This window comes from Misgurnus anguillicaudatus, chromosome 21 (assembly GCF_027580225.2).
Source record: "Misgurnus anguillicaudatus chromosome 21, ASM2758022v2, whole genome shotgun sequence".
Taxonomy (NCBI): Eukaryota; Metazoa; Chordata; class Actinopteri; order Cypriniformes; family Cobitidae; genus Misgurnus; species Misgurnus anguillicaudatus.
In genome coordinates, this window is record NC_073357.2 from 53,386,985 (window position 1) to 53,400,643 (window position 13,659).

The window sequence follows — 13,659 nt, forward strand, 5'->3', positions numbered from 1 at the left end:
GCATTTTCTCTCACATACTCGCATTTTATGATTAATTTCTCCATTCAATTCTGTATTAACTGTGTAACCTTCTTAAAATGTAAATGATTTTTTTTACTGTGGTGATTGCATTAATTGTTAAGATGAGTATCCTTGTGAGCAGCGCTTAATTAATTTTCGCTATATGTTTCATGCAATTGGATCCCCTTTTCAATCAGCCCTCACAGATTACGCTTTTGTTTATTCTTTTAAGATATAGTTGTAATTATGTGATGTATAATGTAGCACAGCAAAATTAAATATGGAAATGTGAAAACAAAGGCTCTTTATAGATTTGGTTCATACACAGTGACCCTGACACACACTCTGTGTTTAGTAGTGAATTTTACGCTATGGTGCTGCTGATACATGTAACCCAATTTAAAATCTAGCTTGTCATTGTTTTGATTGATTTGCGCCACTTATCCTCATAATTTTTGTTCTTTGTAATATCTCTATATTTACCCCCCAACACACACACACACACACACTCTTTCCCACTTTATCTTTTCTTCATAGTTTAATAGAGTATCGCTGCTTCATGCAGTGTTGACTTTAATCTGAGTAATACTTTAAATAACTAGTTAACACTGCTTCAAAACTGGGTTGTGAGAAATGGTCCAGAGGAAGATAAAGTATTTCTCTTTAATAATCATCTGTTTTAAATGACTTTTTTAGTTATGACATATCATTCAACAGTTTTTAATCACTTTGTTAAAAATGCATATGTAACAAAAATATACAATATACTATACTATAATATAATATACACTCTGGGTTATTGGGTCAAAATGGGACAAACCCAGACGATGGGTTAAATTAACACAGAAAACGTTTATATTTTACTCAACAATGGGTTTTAAAACAACCCAGACTCAGGTTAAATTACGAACTAACAGCTTGTAGGTTTGTATATTTATATATAATTATTTATAGATATAGACACAATACAGTTTAATCTGAGTCCACATAAAAACAACATACATATACTATATATTTGAGCAGTTCCAGTGTAATGGATGTAACATATGCAGTCAGAACTTTAAATATAATTTTTTTAGAGAATGCATTTATCACCAATTTACAGTATTGAACCATCTGTTTTTATTTTTTTAGCCTGGAGGTCGACCGATAGGCTATTGGTTTTTACCGATACCGATAACTAAGTTGGCCCCTGCTGCCGATAACCGATTAATCGACTGATAATCCTGCACGGTTCATGTTTGATATACCCGCCCCGGGCAAACTTTATTAACGATCTACAGACAGAGCGTAAACACAATCACAGCACCATTTGGAAGCATCAGTCTATCACTGTGTGCCGGATTCAGTCAAAATAATCTTGGCTATTGGACCCGGAGCCTACCCGTGCTTTACTGCACGTCCGACCCACACCTAACATGTAAATATTATTCCACCCGTTACATCAAATATTAGTGGGTCGGACTTGCAGTACCCGCCCGCGTGCAGGACTCTGATACAAAAGTAATAAAACAACAGTACTGAACCATGAAAATGTGCTAAATTAAATAAATGTATAAATAAAAATATAGAAGTATAGAAGTAAATACTTCTGTGAAATACTGGTAAAATTCAAATTACGTAAATTTGCTTTTGTTTTAACATTTAATGATTATCTAATCAAAATAACAGTTGCAGTAATGATGAAAAAGAACTGAAATTAGATTTTGATTTGTTGGATATGTTACTGTAACCGACAGCTGCATATAGTTTGCTTTCTCTTGTTATTAACTTAAAATATGGATAAAAGTAACCAGCTGGAAATAAATGGATAAATCGGTAGTAATAATCATGACATTAAACATTTGGGTTGGATTTATCTGCTTATATTTTTGTGTTTGAGGTATTACTAATATTATTGTCCTGTCAGCCTTGAAGACAAACTTAGGTTCCTGCTGTTGTTTCTTTGCTAATGCAGCATCTTTTCAGCAAATGAATTACTTCATAATGATATAAACCAATGGACGCACTCAGAAAATCTGCATTGATTTTTTGCAGATAGCTGATTGTTTCACCAATAAATTATCGGTGCCGATTAATCAGCAAAGACGATTAATTGGTCTACCTGTATCCTAAACCCCTAATGATACATTCCAGGCATCAGAAAAATATCAGTACAGCAAATAAGAAAACATGCATGCGTTATGGATGTGACAAAAAGGAAAAGTTTTTTTGGCAGACAACATACTTTGTAGGAATTCTGTAAATTAAAAGGCACAAACCAGAATCATTAATACCTAATAAATGGAGAAGGGACTGCTCTTTAAAGAACATTTAATTTTGTTTGTGCATTTATGAGGAAAAAACAATGTTATGGATGTGACAATTTTAAAATGAGCGCTTACTGAACTATGGAATATAATAAAAAAGCTTTAAAAATGTTAACTGAGACTTTGCCCAAACCACCAAATATTGACATGTAAGACACGATATTTTAACGATCTAAGCTCATTGTCTTAACCACACGTTCTAAGCGGGGTGTCCAATTACACTTTTGCTAATTTAACAATGGGAAAAATGGTTTTTGTGCGAGGCGCATGGTCTAAAATGGTTGTTTCTATTTTTTTTATGAGTAATGAGTGTGTTTTGGACGTAACGTGTAATAGACCAATGAGAGTCTTGGCTTGTCCAGTTTGTAGGCGCATATTGCGCTCATTAAAAAACATAAACAATATTGTGCCATTGACTTTAGACTTTAGACCAGGTTTTAGTTGGTAAATGACGTAGTCTATTTTGGTTGCCTCAACATAGCAACTCGCCAACAATGCGCCTGAACACACCTCGTTTTCAGACCTGAATGCCATGGGCGCAAAATTGGGTGCAAATGCATTTGCTATTTAAACAACATGGCGCTAAATGTGAAAATTATTATTCGCCGGGTTCAAACTAGCAAAAGACACTTGCGCCGGGTGTATGATAGAGCCCATACTTTTTATGACCAGGTTGGCATTTGCATGGAATTGACCTGTTTAAAATTAGAATGAATATACATTGAAATAATAATAAAGTTGAAATAAAACTCTACTTTCACAAACCTCTTTGCTTTTCCTCAGTGTCACAGATGTGTAGATTAATGCAGTAGGTGTTCACAATGTGTGAAAGCCTCTCTTAACCTTCCAACTCACATACCATTGAGTCCTTTTGCTTTGTTGTCTGCTTTAGTTCATATGAATGAAAACTTTTTTAATGAAAGCCATTTAGGGCCAGTGATGGACAATATAACATTATAGTTCTTTTTGTTACATTTTATTCATTTTTGTCTGACTGGGAGATATGCTTTCATACTTGAATGATACATACTGTAGTACTTGATTACTGTCCAATGCGCCTTGACCCGACACCATATGTCACTTGGCAAGCATTTGTTTCATAAGATGCTCTCCCATAAAACAATCTAGCTTCAGCTGTGTGAAGGTTTTAGCATGCTGAGTAACAGCTCCTCAGACCACATAGACACAAATAGGCCCGGCTATGAATAATTAAGGTGGCCCTTGGAAAAGCTAAAGATTGCTCGTCGGCTTTCTGACATGGTGATCACGTAAGTGACTAAAAACACTTCATATATTCACAGGTGGATTAAAAGAAGCTTGTCATGTTTGTGTTCATGTGTTGCTGCTGAGGGGAACAACAATAAGAAATTGGCCATCCATTGGAAATCCCTAATACTGAATGCATTTGATTTGTATTGTAGGCCATTGTATCTGTGTTATCATCAGGGGCTAAAATGGTCCGGAATGATCTGGAATGGCGTTGAAGCTGCTTTTTTTACAACAAAAATATTTGAATATTTGTTAATTCAATAAATCTGTGTTTGCACTTTAAGAAATGCTAGGTTGTTCTCAACTCCTGGTTGGATAAAATATCTTGCATAGCATTGCAGAGGTCTTTATTTAATGAGCTACAGTGAAGAACCTATATGACTTAAATTAAGTATTAAAGATATGTGCAGTATAGTCTCAGCCTCAGACATCACACCCACAGACCGTTGGTTGAATGGCAGTCTGAAGGTCTGGCTACAGGAGATTAATGTAAACACAGCAGATTTCTTCTTCATTGAGACGGCATTGCTTTGTTTCTAGTCCGACTTTTAAAGAACGCAACACAATCTGGTGACATCCTGTAGAATTCAACCAATCAGATGACAACCCTACTGAAAAATCCAGCTAAGACCAGCATATGCCGGTAGCTGGTTTTAGCTGGTTTAAGGTGGCAGTAGCTGGTTTAAGATAATCCTCCCAGCCTGGCAAAGCTGGTCAAGCTGGTGGGTCAGCTGGTCTTCCAGCCTGACCTGCTAAGTCCAGCTAGACTAGCTTAATAAGTGACCAAAAACCAGCTTGCTACACCAGCAAAACCAACTGAAACCGAGCTGGGAGACCAGCTAAAACCAGCTCACCAGCTTATGCTGGTCTTAGCTGGATTTTTCAGTAGGGAACTTGGACACTCCCAAAGTGTTTCCTGTTAAGTGTGCTACTAAATGCATCAGGCATTCCACCAGTGGTCTCTGGGCTAAACCTGGAGTATAGTTTGTTATATACATGCATGCGAACGTACGTGCAGGGTCAAACGCACAGCCTTCCAAAGCGTAGTTTATTTCACTAGCACATGTACACAGACATTCGACACATGCACATTGCGACAAAATGCAATGCATCTGGGCTACCTACTACATACTTCTGTACGCGCATGCGTGACCTACGTGCATGGTGCGCGTACTATGCTGATGACAAAATTTGCATCAATCGCACTGTATGCAGACCCTCACATATGTGTAAAAACACATTGTCTAGTTTAAGACTAAGACAAACCTAACCAGTGGGTTTAAATTAACCTATGCTGGGTGGTTTTATTCTAAAATGCTAGGTTTTAATTTGTGATTGGTTAAGATATTAATATTAATATATATATTTAATAAATTGTTGGCTTTGTCCATATTGTAGCCAACCATGGGCTGAAAACAAACCAGCAAGCCAACTTTTTTTTTAGAGTTAATTCCAATACAGTTTTTATTAGATCCAGTAAAGTAGATATAAGAGGTGACAGGAATTGCCAAGAATTATTCCTTGTAAAGTGGGAAATAGGAGTCAGGTTTTATCTTACCCATAAGCACTACCAGATTTAACCAGCATGATCCCTATTAACTACTGATTATCTGTATAATTTATTGATTTTTGTTTAGGTAACACTGATGAGCATATGTCTGTATGTATGTCTGTCTGTCTTTCCTCTTTCTACTAGTCATGTGACTGATGATGGAGCCCAGTCAAGACGTCTTACAGGAACAACTTGAGGAGTCTTTTTCAGACCAAAGTGACAAAGCTAAGGTATGTACACTACTGCATAATGCAATAATGTCTATTTTCTACCTGCTAACTTAAATAGGACATCATTATTGACTGTTGGCATTTCTTAGAATTATTAACTAATAGCATTATTGTTAACAAACACATGCACCCAATAGCGCAAACAAACAATTCTTGTTTTTTCTATTGATTCCTACCAGTGATGTGCGGGTTGATCCTAAATGAGCGGGGTTACGAGTCATCCCAAAAATATTTTTTATGATATTCCGGTCACGGTCGGTCGGGTCGTTTGAAATAAAGATGGCAATTAACTATTTTAAACAATTACTATTTAAAAAAAAAATGCATATATATATTGCGGGTGAGTTAGTTGAAAACGTTGGTCGGGTTGTTTATACATTGACCCGCGCATCACTGATTCCTACACAGTCAGATATTAGCATACTAACAAGTCTGTGCATTATATAAAGTTGGCACATTTTATGTCCCCCCTTTCCCATCTCTTTTCTTCTGAGGCTGTAGGGCACTAATAGGGGCACTTTCGTTCCCCTTTGCTTTTAAGTACATAGGAAATATGTATACAATGTTATCTTGGATGAAGATTTACATTATGCTTGTCACAATGCATTCAATGCATTTGGAGCGGTCATTGGTTTGGTGCCGGTGATTTTTTTTTATAGGTCAGCAGCCTACCAGGTTGTGTAACAGCACTGATATTTACATGACTCTGTGGTCACTACTGACCTGACATGGTCGTGTGTTGTTGCATATGTAATGAAAACAGCTAATTCTGTCCATGAAATGCATGGAAAATACACTGTGTTTTTATTCAGCATGTTGCACCTGCCTAGCTCGAAGAGGTCTGACCAGAAACACAGTTACCCCTGAGGCTTGGTTTGACAGTTATGTTAACTATTTCATGCCGTAAGAGCCTGCATAAACATAATACTGAATAATTCACAGTGTTTGGCAGATGTGTAATTACAGTAAGAGCATCTTGTAGGAACCGTCATCATTCATCCATGCTGCCCTTGTGTGATAAACAGAGCTGGCATGTGATGAGAAGGGATATGAAGCAACATGATACTCGGACCAAACATGGTCATGGTCCTTCATTTTGCCTGAAGGGAAATGAGATCATCATGCATGTATGCATGCAGGGGCACATGCACACTAATGTTACTGTATCATAAACCGTATTACTGTAGGTAGTTTTTTCTAGTTTTTATTGAACAAATATGCTGGGTTATTTACATCAGAATTTTTGTGAAGCACTCTATTGTGGCATGTGTATACATTTATAGAGACCTATAAAATCCGTTTTATTTTTTCCCAGATTCCGTTTTATTTAAAAGTGCAGTGTGTAAATTTTAGCGGCATCTATTGGTGAGGTTGTGAATTGCAACCAACGGCTCAGTCCACTGCTCACCCCTTGTTTTAAAACGCATAGAAGAGCTACGGTAGCTGCCACCGGAAAAACATGTATTCATCAGACAAAACTTAGTAAAAAATTTTGTCCAATAAGGGCTTCTGTAGAATCATGGTGGCACCAAATAGCGACTTCCATGTAAGGGGACCCTCTGTGTATGTAGATAAAAACGTCTCACTTTAAGGTAATAAAAACATAAAAGTTCTTTATAAAAAGGTCTTCATACACCTCTGATAATATAGTTTTGTTTATTATTTAGCATTTTTCTCAAGCGATACTTTTAAAAAGTACACACTGCACCTATAATCTCAAATTCCGTGTTTTCGATTTTCTTTTTTGGGATTCTACTTTTAATGGTTAAATTAAATTTCAATAATCAAAAGCATATCTTATCAACTAAAAACATTAAACAAATACAGTTTAACTACAATATATTAAAAGTTTTATTTAATATTACATATAGGTCGGTGTATTTTGGCTATCACTGTAATCTCAATGTACTACAACCATGCTACTGACAAGCAACCAATTTTTTTCTCTTTAATTATAAGACCATACCTCATCTTGTTTTACTTTTTAGGCATCTGAAAAAAAATTGCTCGGTAACAGATGTGATTTAAGTTCAATAGTGCAATACTTTATTACAAAACATACTTAAGGAAAAATTAAATTACAGATTTTAAAAACTACTTAAAAAGTAGTAGTACACAAAAACTACTCATTTACAGTAACATGAGTTAATGTAATTCGTTACTTTCCACATCTGAGCAGGCATGTATTTTGACATGACGTGTGATGCACATAGGTTAACATGATGCGCTGAACACATATTTTGACATGATGGGCTAAATACATGTTTTGAAGAGCTTCACATCGTGTGCTTTCGAAAAAAAGTCACCAGCTGCCACTGCTAATAAATGCTGAAAAACTATATTGCTCATTGTTAGTTGATGTTAGTTAATACATTTTCTAATCTCAAAGTATTACCTACTTAAACATGAGACATATGTGATATATGTGATATACAATATTCAGTATTCACCTTTTAAATTGGATACAAATTTTTTATCAGAATGTATATGGAATTTATATGGAATATCAAAGTCTAAAATGGTTATGCAATATGAAAAGGAATAATGTGCGAAAGTTGATGTTAATTTGGGTGAAAGTCCTAATTTGTTTGATAGATGCTCTATGCTATGGGACCAGACTCTATGTCTACAGACGAAGGCCGGGCATCAGAGCGAGTATCGATTCCGCATATTTAAACCGCTCCAAACTAAGAGAAAAGCTTAAAAAGGCCACAGCTAATTAGTCACTTGTCAATAATTGACACTAAGATGTATGCAGGGTGACTAAAACCAGCGACTCTGGGCTTTGATTGAAAAGCACGTTTATCTGTTGTAGATCTGAACGGTGATGTTTTTTTCTTCTCAGCGAAAGGAGAAGTGAATTAGACCACGCGACCTCTGTAGATGAATCATTAACTTAGAGCAGACTGTGTCTGTTTCATCAGTCATTGAATGCTTAGTAATAGACTGTCAAATTGCTGCCTCTGGGTTCTACTGTGATAACCTTGGCCATGATCCACACACACACTTCAGCTATGCTCCGGCTGGGAATTGGGTGATGTCAGCTGTCAGACTTGCAAACAGCAGTTCGGTTTGTGTCTAGCTCCTCCACTGGAAGTCTACTGAATAGGAAGTGCTTCCCAAAAGATGTTTCATGACATCTAAACAGTAGAAATCTCAGTGTAGACGACCAGAGGTAAAGGAACGATTTGTTTAGTCCAACTGATGTTTTGGTTTTGTGTCCTTCCTGCGTGAAACAAACATTTTGAAATGAGATTCCTATTTTGTATTTCATACACCTTGCATATGACAATTTGCAGACGTTTACGTTTTTAGTAGTGGTTGATAAAGAAATCAACAAACTTGCTTCTTCTCATACTTATTGTCTACAAACTCTGAATTCTAAATATTAAAATTTTTCACAAATAGGGTCTGATGTTGTGTGTGCTATGACCAAAAATGATACCTAAAATTGTGTAACTTAGTGGTGAGAAATGTGAAATAATCACTTTTCTACCTGCGGTATGATAATGTGGGAGCAGTGTGCACATCAAAGTCAAAGCGAATATGCGCATTGCGTTACTATTTGTTGTGTGTGTCACCTGCACGAATAAAAACAATGCTCTCCTCTATTTTCTGATACAACCAAACATGTCAAACCGGATGTGTCAATAAGCTCTTCGCTGATGCGAACCCGTCATGCATTTTTAATAATGATGCACCGATGTATCGGCCGCCGATATGTACCAGCAATAACACGAGAAAGGCAGATACTGATTGTTTATTAATTAACTGCGTGAAGGCAATAAGTTGCATGTCTGTTGCATAATCCAACCTTTTGTTAAAAATCATTATCAAAATAATAAAATTTTTCCCAAAATAAAATCTTTACAAAATAGGGATGCACCGATATGGAAATTTTGGCCGATACCGATAACCGATAACTCTTTATATTTGGGGGCCGATAACCTATATATATATATATATATTTGGGGGCCGATAACCTATATATATATATATATATATATATATATATATATATGCCGATACAGGGCTCGACATTAAGGCTTGTCCGCTGGACAAGTGGATTTTTTGTAGGACAAGTGTAAGAAAAAATTAGTTGTCCGACTGGACAAGTTAAATTTCAAACAATGTTACTTAACGTTATGTGCCATTAACGACAGAGCAAAACACGCAGCGCAAACACCGAGCGGAATATTGAACAGAGAGCGCGGCGTGCCGACACACACACACACACACGTTTACATGTTACTGTTATTGTTACTAAACAAGCTGAGCGTGCATTAAACCTGATCAACGAACACGGAGTAGCGGGAGTCGCGGGATGGCGTGGAGTGGAGAGTGATGTTTCTTCAGGCTCCGGCGTAAATATAACTGACAGGCACTTCAACTGCGTTTTCATCACTGTGTGTCAAAAAAGCCGATTTAAGTCCGTATTTTTTCTCTTCTAAAGTTCGGTAAAAACACATAATGGGCTTAAAATCTTGTTTAAGAATCTGTTTTATAATGAGAATCTCTCTTTCAGCGCGCCTATGTGTGTGTGCGTCACGCGAATCTGACAGAGTTCGTCAATGTACATTAAAAATCCCACACAAACATTACAGCGTAAATGCTAGGTTTAAGATTGATTTTATATATAACAGATAATCTAGATACATTTATCCTGATAAGTTTTTTAAAACATGGTAATGTTTTGATGTTTTGCTTTAGTGTTTTAATGTCAGATAATTATTGAAATGTGGGAAAAATGAAGAGAAAGGCAGCAGATATAGCATCCTTTTTCAGAAAGAGTAACAAGAAGCAGCCAAATGAATCTTAGTAAAATACATTTCAGTGGCCTACAAAATTCACATGATTTTCTGGTCTCTATAGTTTTTTCAGCAATGGGACATATAAATTCTGGTTTCAAAGTAAATTTCAAAATTTTTATTTGATTAAATAGTTAAAAAAAAACATGAGGTTGAATTATGACTATAAATTGTATGTTAATCTCAATTCATTTTAATTAAAATTAAAGTGTTGTAGCAATTGTATGTTATACATTATTCTGATTAACACACATCTTAAAAGTATTTTAAGGTTGAATGATAGAGATTTTATGTGCCACCCCAGAGTAACTGCTGGCCCCTGGCTGGCCACCTCTATGAAAAATCCCTTGCTCCGCCACTGATTAGCAAAACACAAAAATACATTATATTATAAAACTTTACCCGGACAAGTAACTTTTGTGCATGGACAAGTGAAACACAAATGTACTTGTCCGAAGGACAAGTTCCTCAAAAAGTTAATGTCAAGCCCTGCGATAAATATTCATATTATTTTCACAATGAAAAACTCCCAGACTGCGGACATCTTGTCTTTGCGCTAGACTAGCATACTCTTCTTAAGCCCGCAACACGTGTCATCTTCGTGCTATGTCACAAAAAGCACCAATCAAAACTCCACATGGCCAGCAATGAGCAAGTGAAGTGGTTCAACAAACCAAAATAATCCATCATTTATCGGCTTTCATTTATTGGCCTAATTTTGCTATCAGACCGATAACCGATAATATTAGAAATAAGCCGTTATCAGCCGATAACGATATGTCGGCCGATATATCGTGCATCCCTATTACAAAATATAGTTTGTCAGACGTGCAATGGAGGAAAAATAGTAAATCATGTAGTTAATCACGTGAGTAATTATTCATTCACGTGAGCCATGTGGTCGGAGTAAGAGTACTTCTGGAAAATGTCTGGTTTTTTTTCCAAAATCTTGGAGAAAGACCAAAAATTGCCAAAATTTTTCTTTGTGCCTCTCTTATTATGTTGGTCAGTTGAATGTTAAATAGATCTAATCCATGTTCAGTAAAAATAATTTGATGCAGAAATAAACTAGCTATTGGCCAACTGTATTGTATTGTATATCGGTATCGGCCAATAGTTGTCTGTTTAAATTGGTATCAGCACCAAAAAATCATATCGGTGCATTACTAGTTTTTAATGCTCAAGTTGAAATTTTTCGCGCATTCACAGCAATCGCATAGGCTAAAGTGCGATTTATACTTCTGCGTAGCCTCTACGTCGTAGGTTACTCATCAAGTTTTCATTGCGTTGACGTGCAATCACACATGCAGATTGCTAGTTGACGATGTCCACAGGCATGTTATAGTATCAAAGAAGCGGAAGCTTGTTGTGTACGTTTTGGAGAAGCATCAGCAGTGATGGAGGTCAATAGACAACGCCTTTGCAGATTGAGTTGTTAAATATAGCTCCTCACCTTGGTTCATCTTTGTTTTACGGTTGCAAGTGGAAATACATTCCTGTAAAACTGATGTGATGTTACTGTTAAGTCACACCAGATGCGGAAGAGGTGATTTACATGTTAAGTTAATGCAAAGACGGGAATAGGCATCCTACGGCATGCACAAGTTGAAAAATCTGAACTTTGGTGGATATTCGCGCCGCGTTACTAGAGCTTGCTCTAGTAGTAACATGATTACAGGAAGCGAGTGGAGTCATAGAAGCCCCTCCCATGACTCGAATTACCGCGTGAATATCTAGAATGACTAGAATTTCACGCGCGGCTTTCACGTCGTGAATGAAGCGAGTAAACTCAAAATGTTCACGCGCCCCAACTGTTTTTGCCACCTCTACTGCGTCTGGTCTCAACGCACAGTTACATTTTTGGAGACATGCACATCAGACTACGCCGTAGGGTGTGCATCTTTGTGTAGGCTACGGTGTACAATCAACACAGAAGTATAAATTGTGCTTAAAGGGACAGTAAGTAGGGTTTTAAGTGTTTTATTAATCAAAATCAATGTCTTTATTCATGCCCTCGTTGGTGTCAAATGACCTCTGCCAGTGATCTGACTTTTCTTTGTAACCTTAGAATTTCTCCTTTTTACTTACATTGAACGGGTAAGTCCAAGGAGGCTTTCATGTCGTTTCGCCATACTGATAAACTATAATAGCGAAGAGGGACAAAAAACCACTAGCCTACCAATGTGTTTTCACAATGCGTTTTTATTCAGAGCTCGTGAGCCAGCTGAAACGGACAGGGAGATCAGTGATTACATAACGGCTACCGTAGTTGCAACACGCATTTGGAAAAGTGAGGCGCTAGAGAGCACTATTCATTTGAATGCAAAATACAATTTCAACACTAGATGGGGGTAAATTCTACTTACTGTCCCTTTAAATCTCGTCATTTGTGTCGCCCGTCATACATTTGCATCTTTTTGCGTCTTTGCATTGACTTTATGTAATCTATTTGTGCAAATAATTAAATTCACTTTTAGTGTGCATACACCATAGGAGTTACAAAATGCGATATAGTTTCAGAAAAAGAATGTGGAACTAATGGGTTTGGCTTTTTCAATAATTGCTTTAAAAATAAATAGTTTTGCTGTCCCATACAATGGCATTTCAGAGAATTTCAACCTTGTGGCAATAGTTCAGGCAGGGTCCTTTTCTATTATAGCATGAAAGTATCTTTTTATAGAAATTGAGTCTGACTTTGTGATTAAGTATGGTAGTATTGCGTGTTTATTCTCATCAGTGTGACGATGTTTGTCCTTGTACAAAGTCGAACTCAAGGGCCACACATTGGGTCATCCATGCCCTCTCTCTTGCTCACTTTCAGCACCCCAGCATTGTGCACAGTGTGCTCTGGTGGCTAAAGGTTCTTGTTAAAAGCTATAACTTATCTCACGTTTGAAGCTAATGGGAAGAACACTGGCCACAGTGAAAAATAAATTACGCTTTTTTTCTGTCCTGCGCTGCCCTTCTAACCCATAGCGTAATATAGCAGTGTTGAGAGTATGCATTACAGATCCCAGACATTAGAATTTATCTGTACAGCACAACGCTGACTGATGCATTTGAAAATAATGTAGTGCAGCCCCAGCATTACAGGACCCTGTAACTAATGGACAGCTCCAGCCTGAGCTCGCCTCTGTATATCATTCAACTACTGCACCTCATCAAGCCCGAATCCTTACGGACCGGCACAGACCATCCTTTACTTTCTCCCTGCACTGACTCTTTCTGTCTCTCTCATACACACAGGCAATCCAACATTTCACAATTATAGTTGTACTACAACTTGATCCCTGTTTTGACATTGAAATGAACTGTTTGTTATGTTTTGACTCAGTTAGTGTATATTTAACTTAGAGTATCTGTTTAAAAGTGGCGTGCATAATTCTCTTAGTGGCACTAGACAGAATTTTAAAAATAATGACTGTTTTAAAACAGGTTTTATCACAGGTATCACTTATGGTTTTGTCTTAATAGCATTGCAAGATACAGTA

The 13,659-nt window shown here is 36.9% G+C and overlaps 1 protein-coding gene across 7 annotated transcripts in view; it reads left to right on the plus strand.

Annotated features, from left to right (window-relative positions):
* Positions 1–13,659, plus strand: part of pmfbp1 (polyamine modulated factor 1 binding protein 1) — a 263,364-nt gene that overhangs the window by 61,809 nt on the left and 187,896 nt on the right. For all 7 annotated transcript variants that reach the window (XM_055213102.2, XM_055213135.2, XM_055213142.2 and 4 more), the window contains one exon: positions 5,275–5,360. In XM_055213102.2, the coding sequence (XP_055069077.2) occupies positions 5,286–5,360 (75 nt within the window). In that variant the 5' untranslated portion in view covers positions 5,275–5,285. The remainder of the gene's footprint in view (positions 1–5,274; positions 5,361–13,659) is intronic.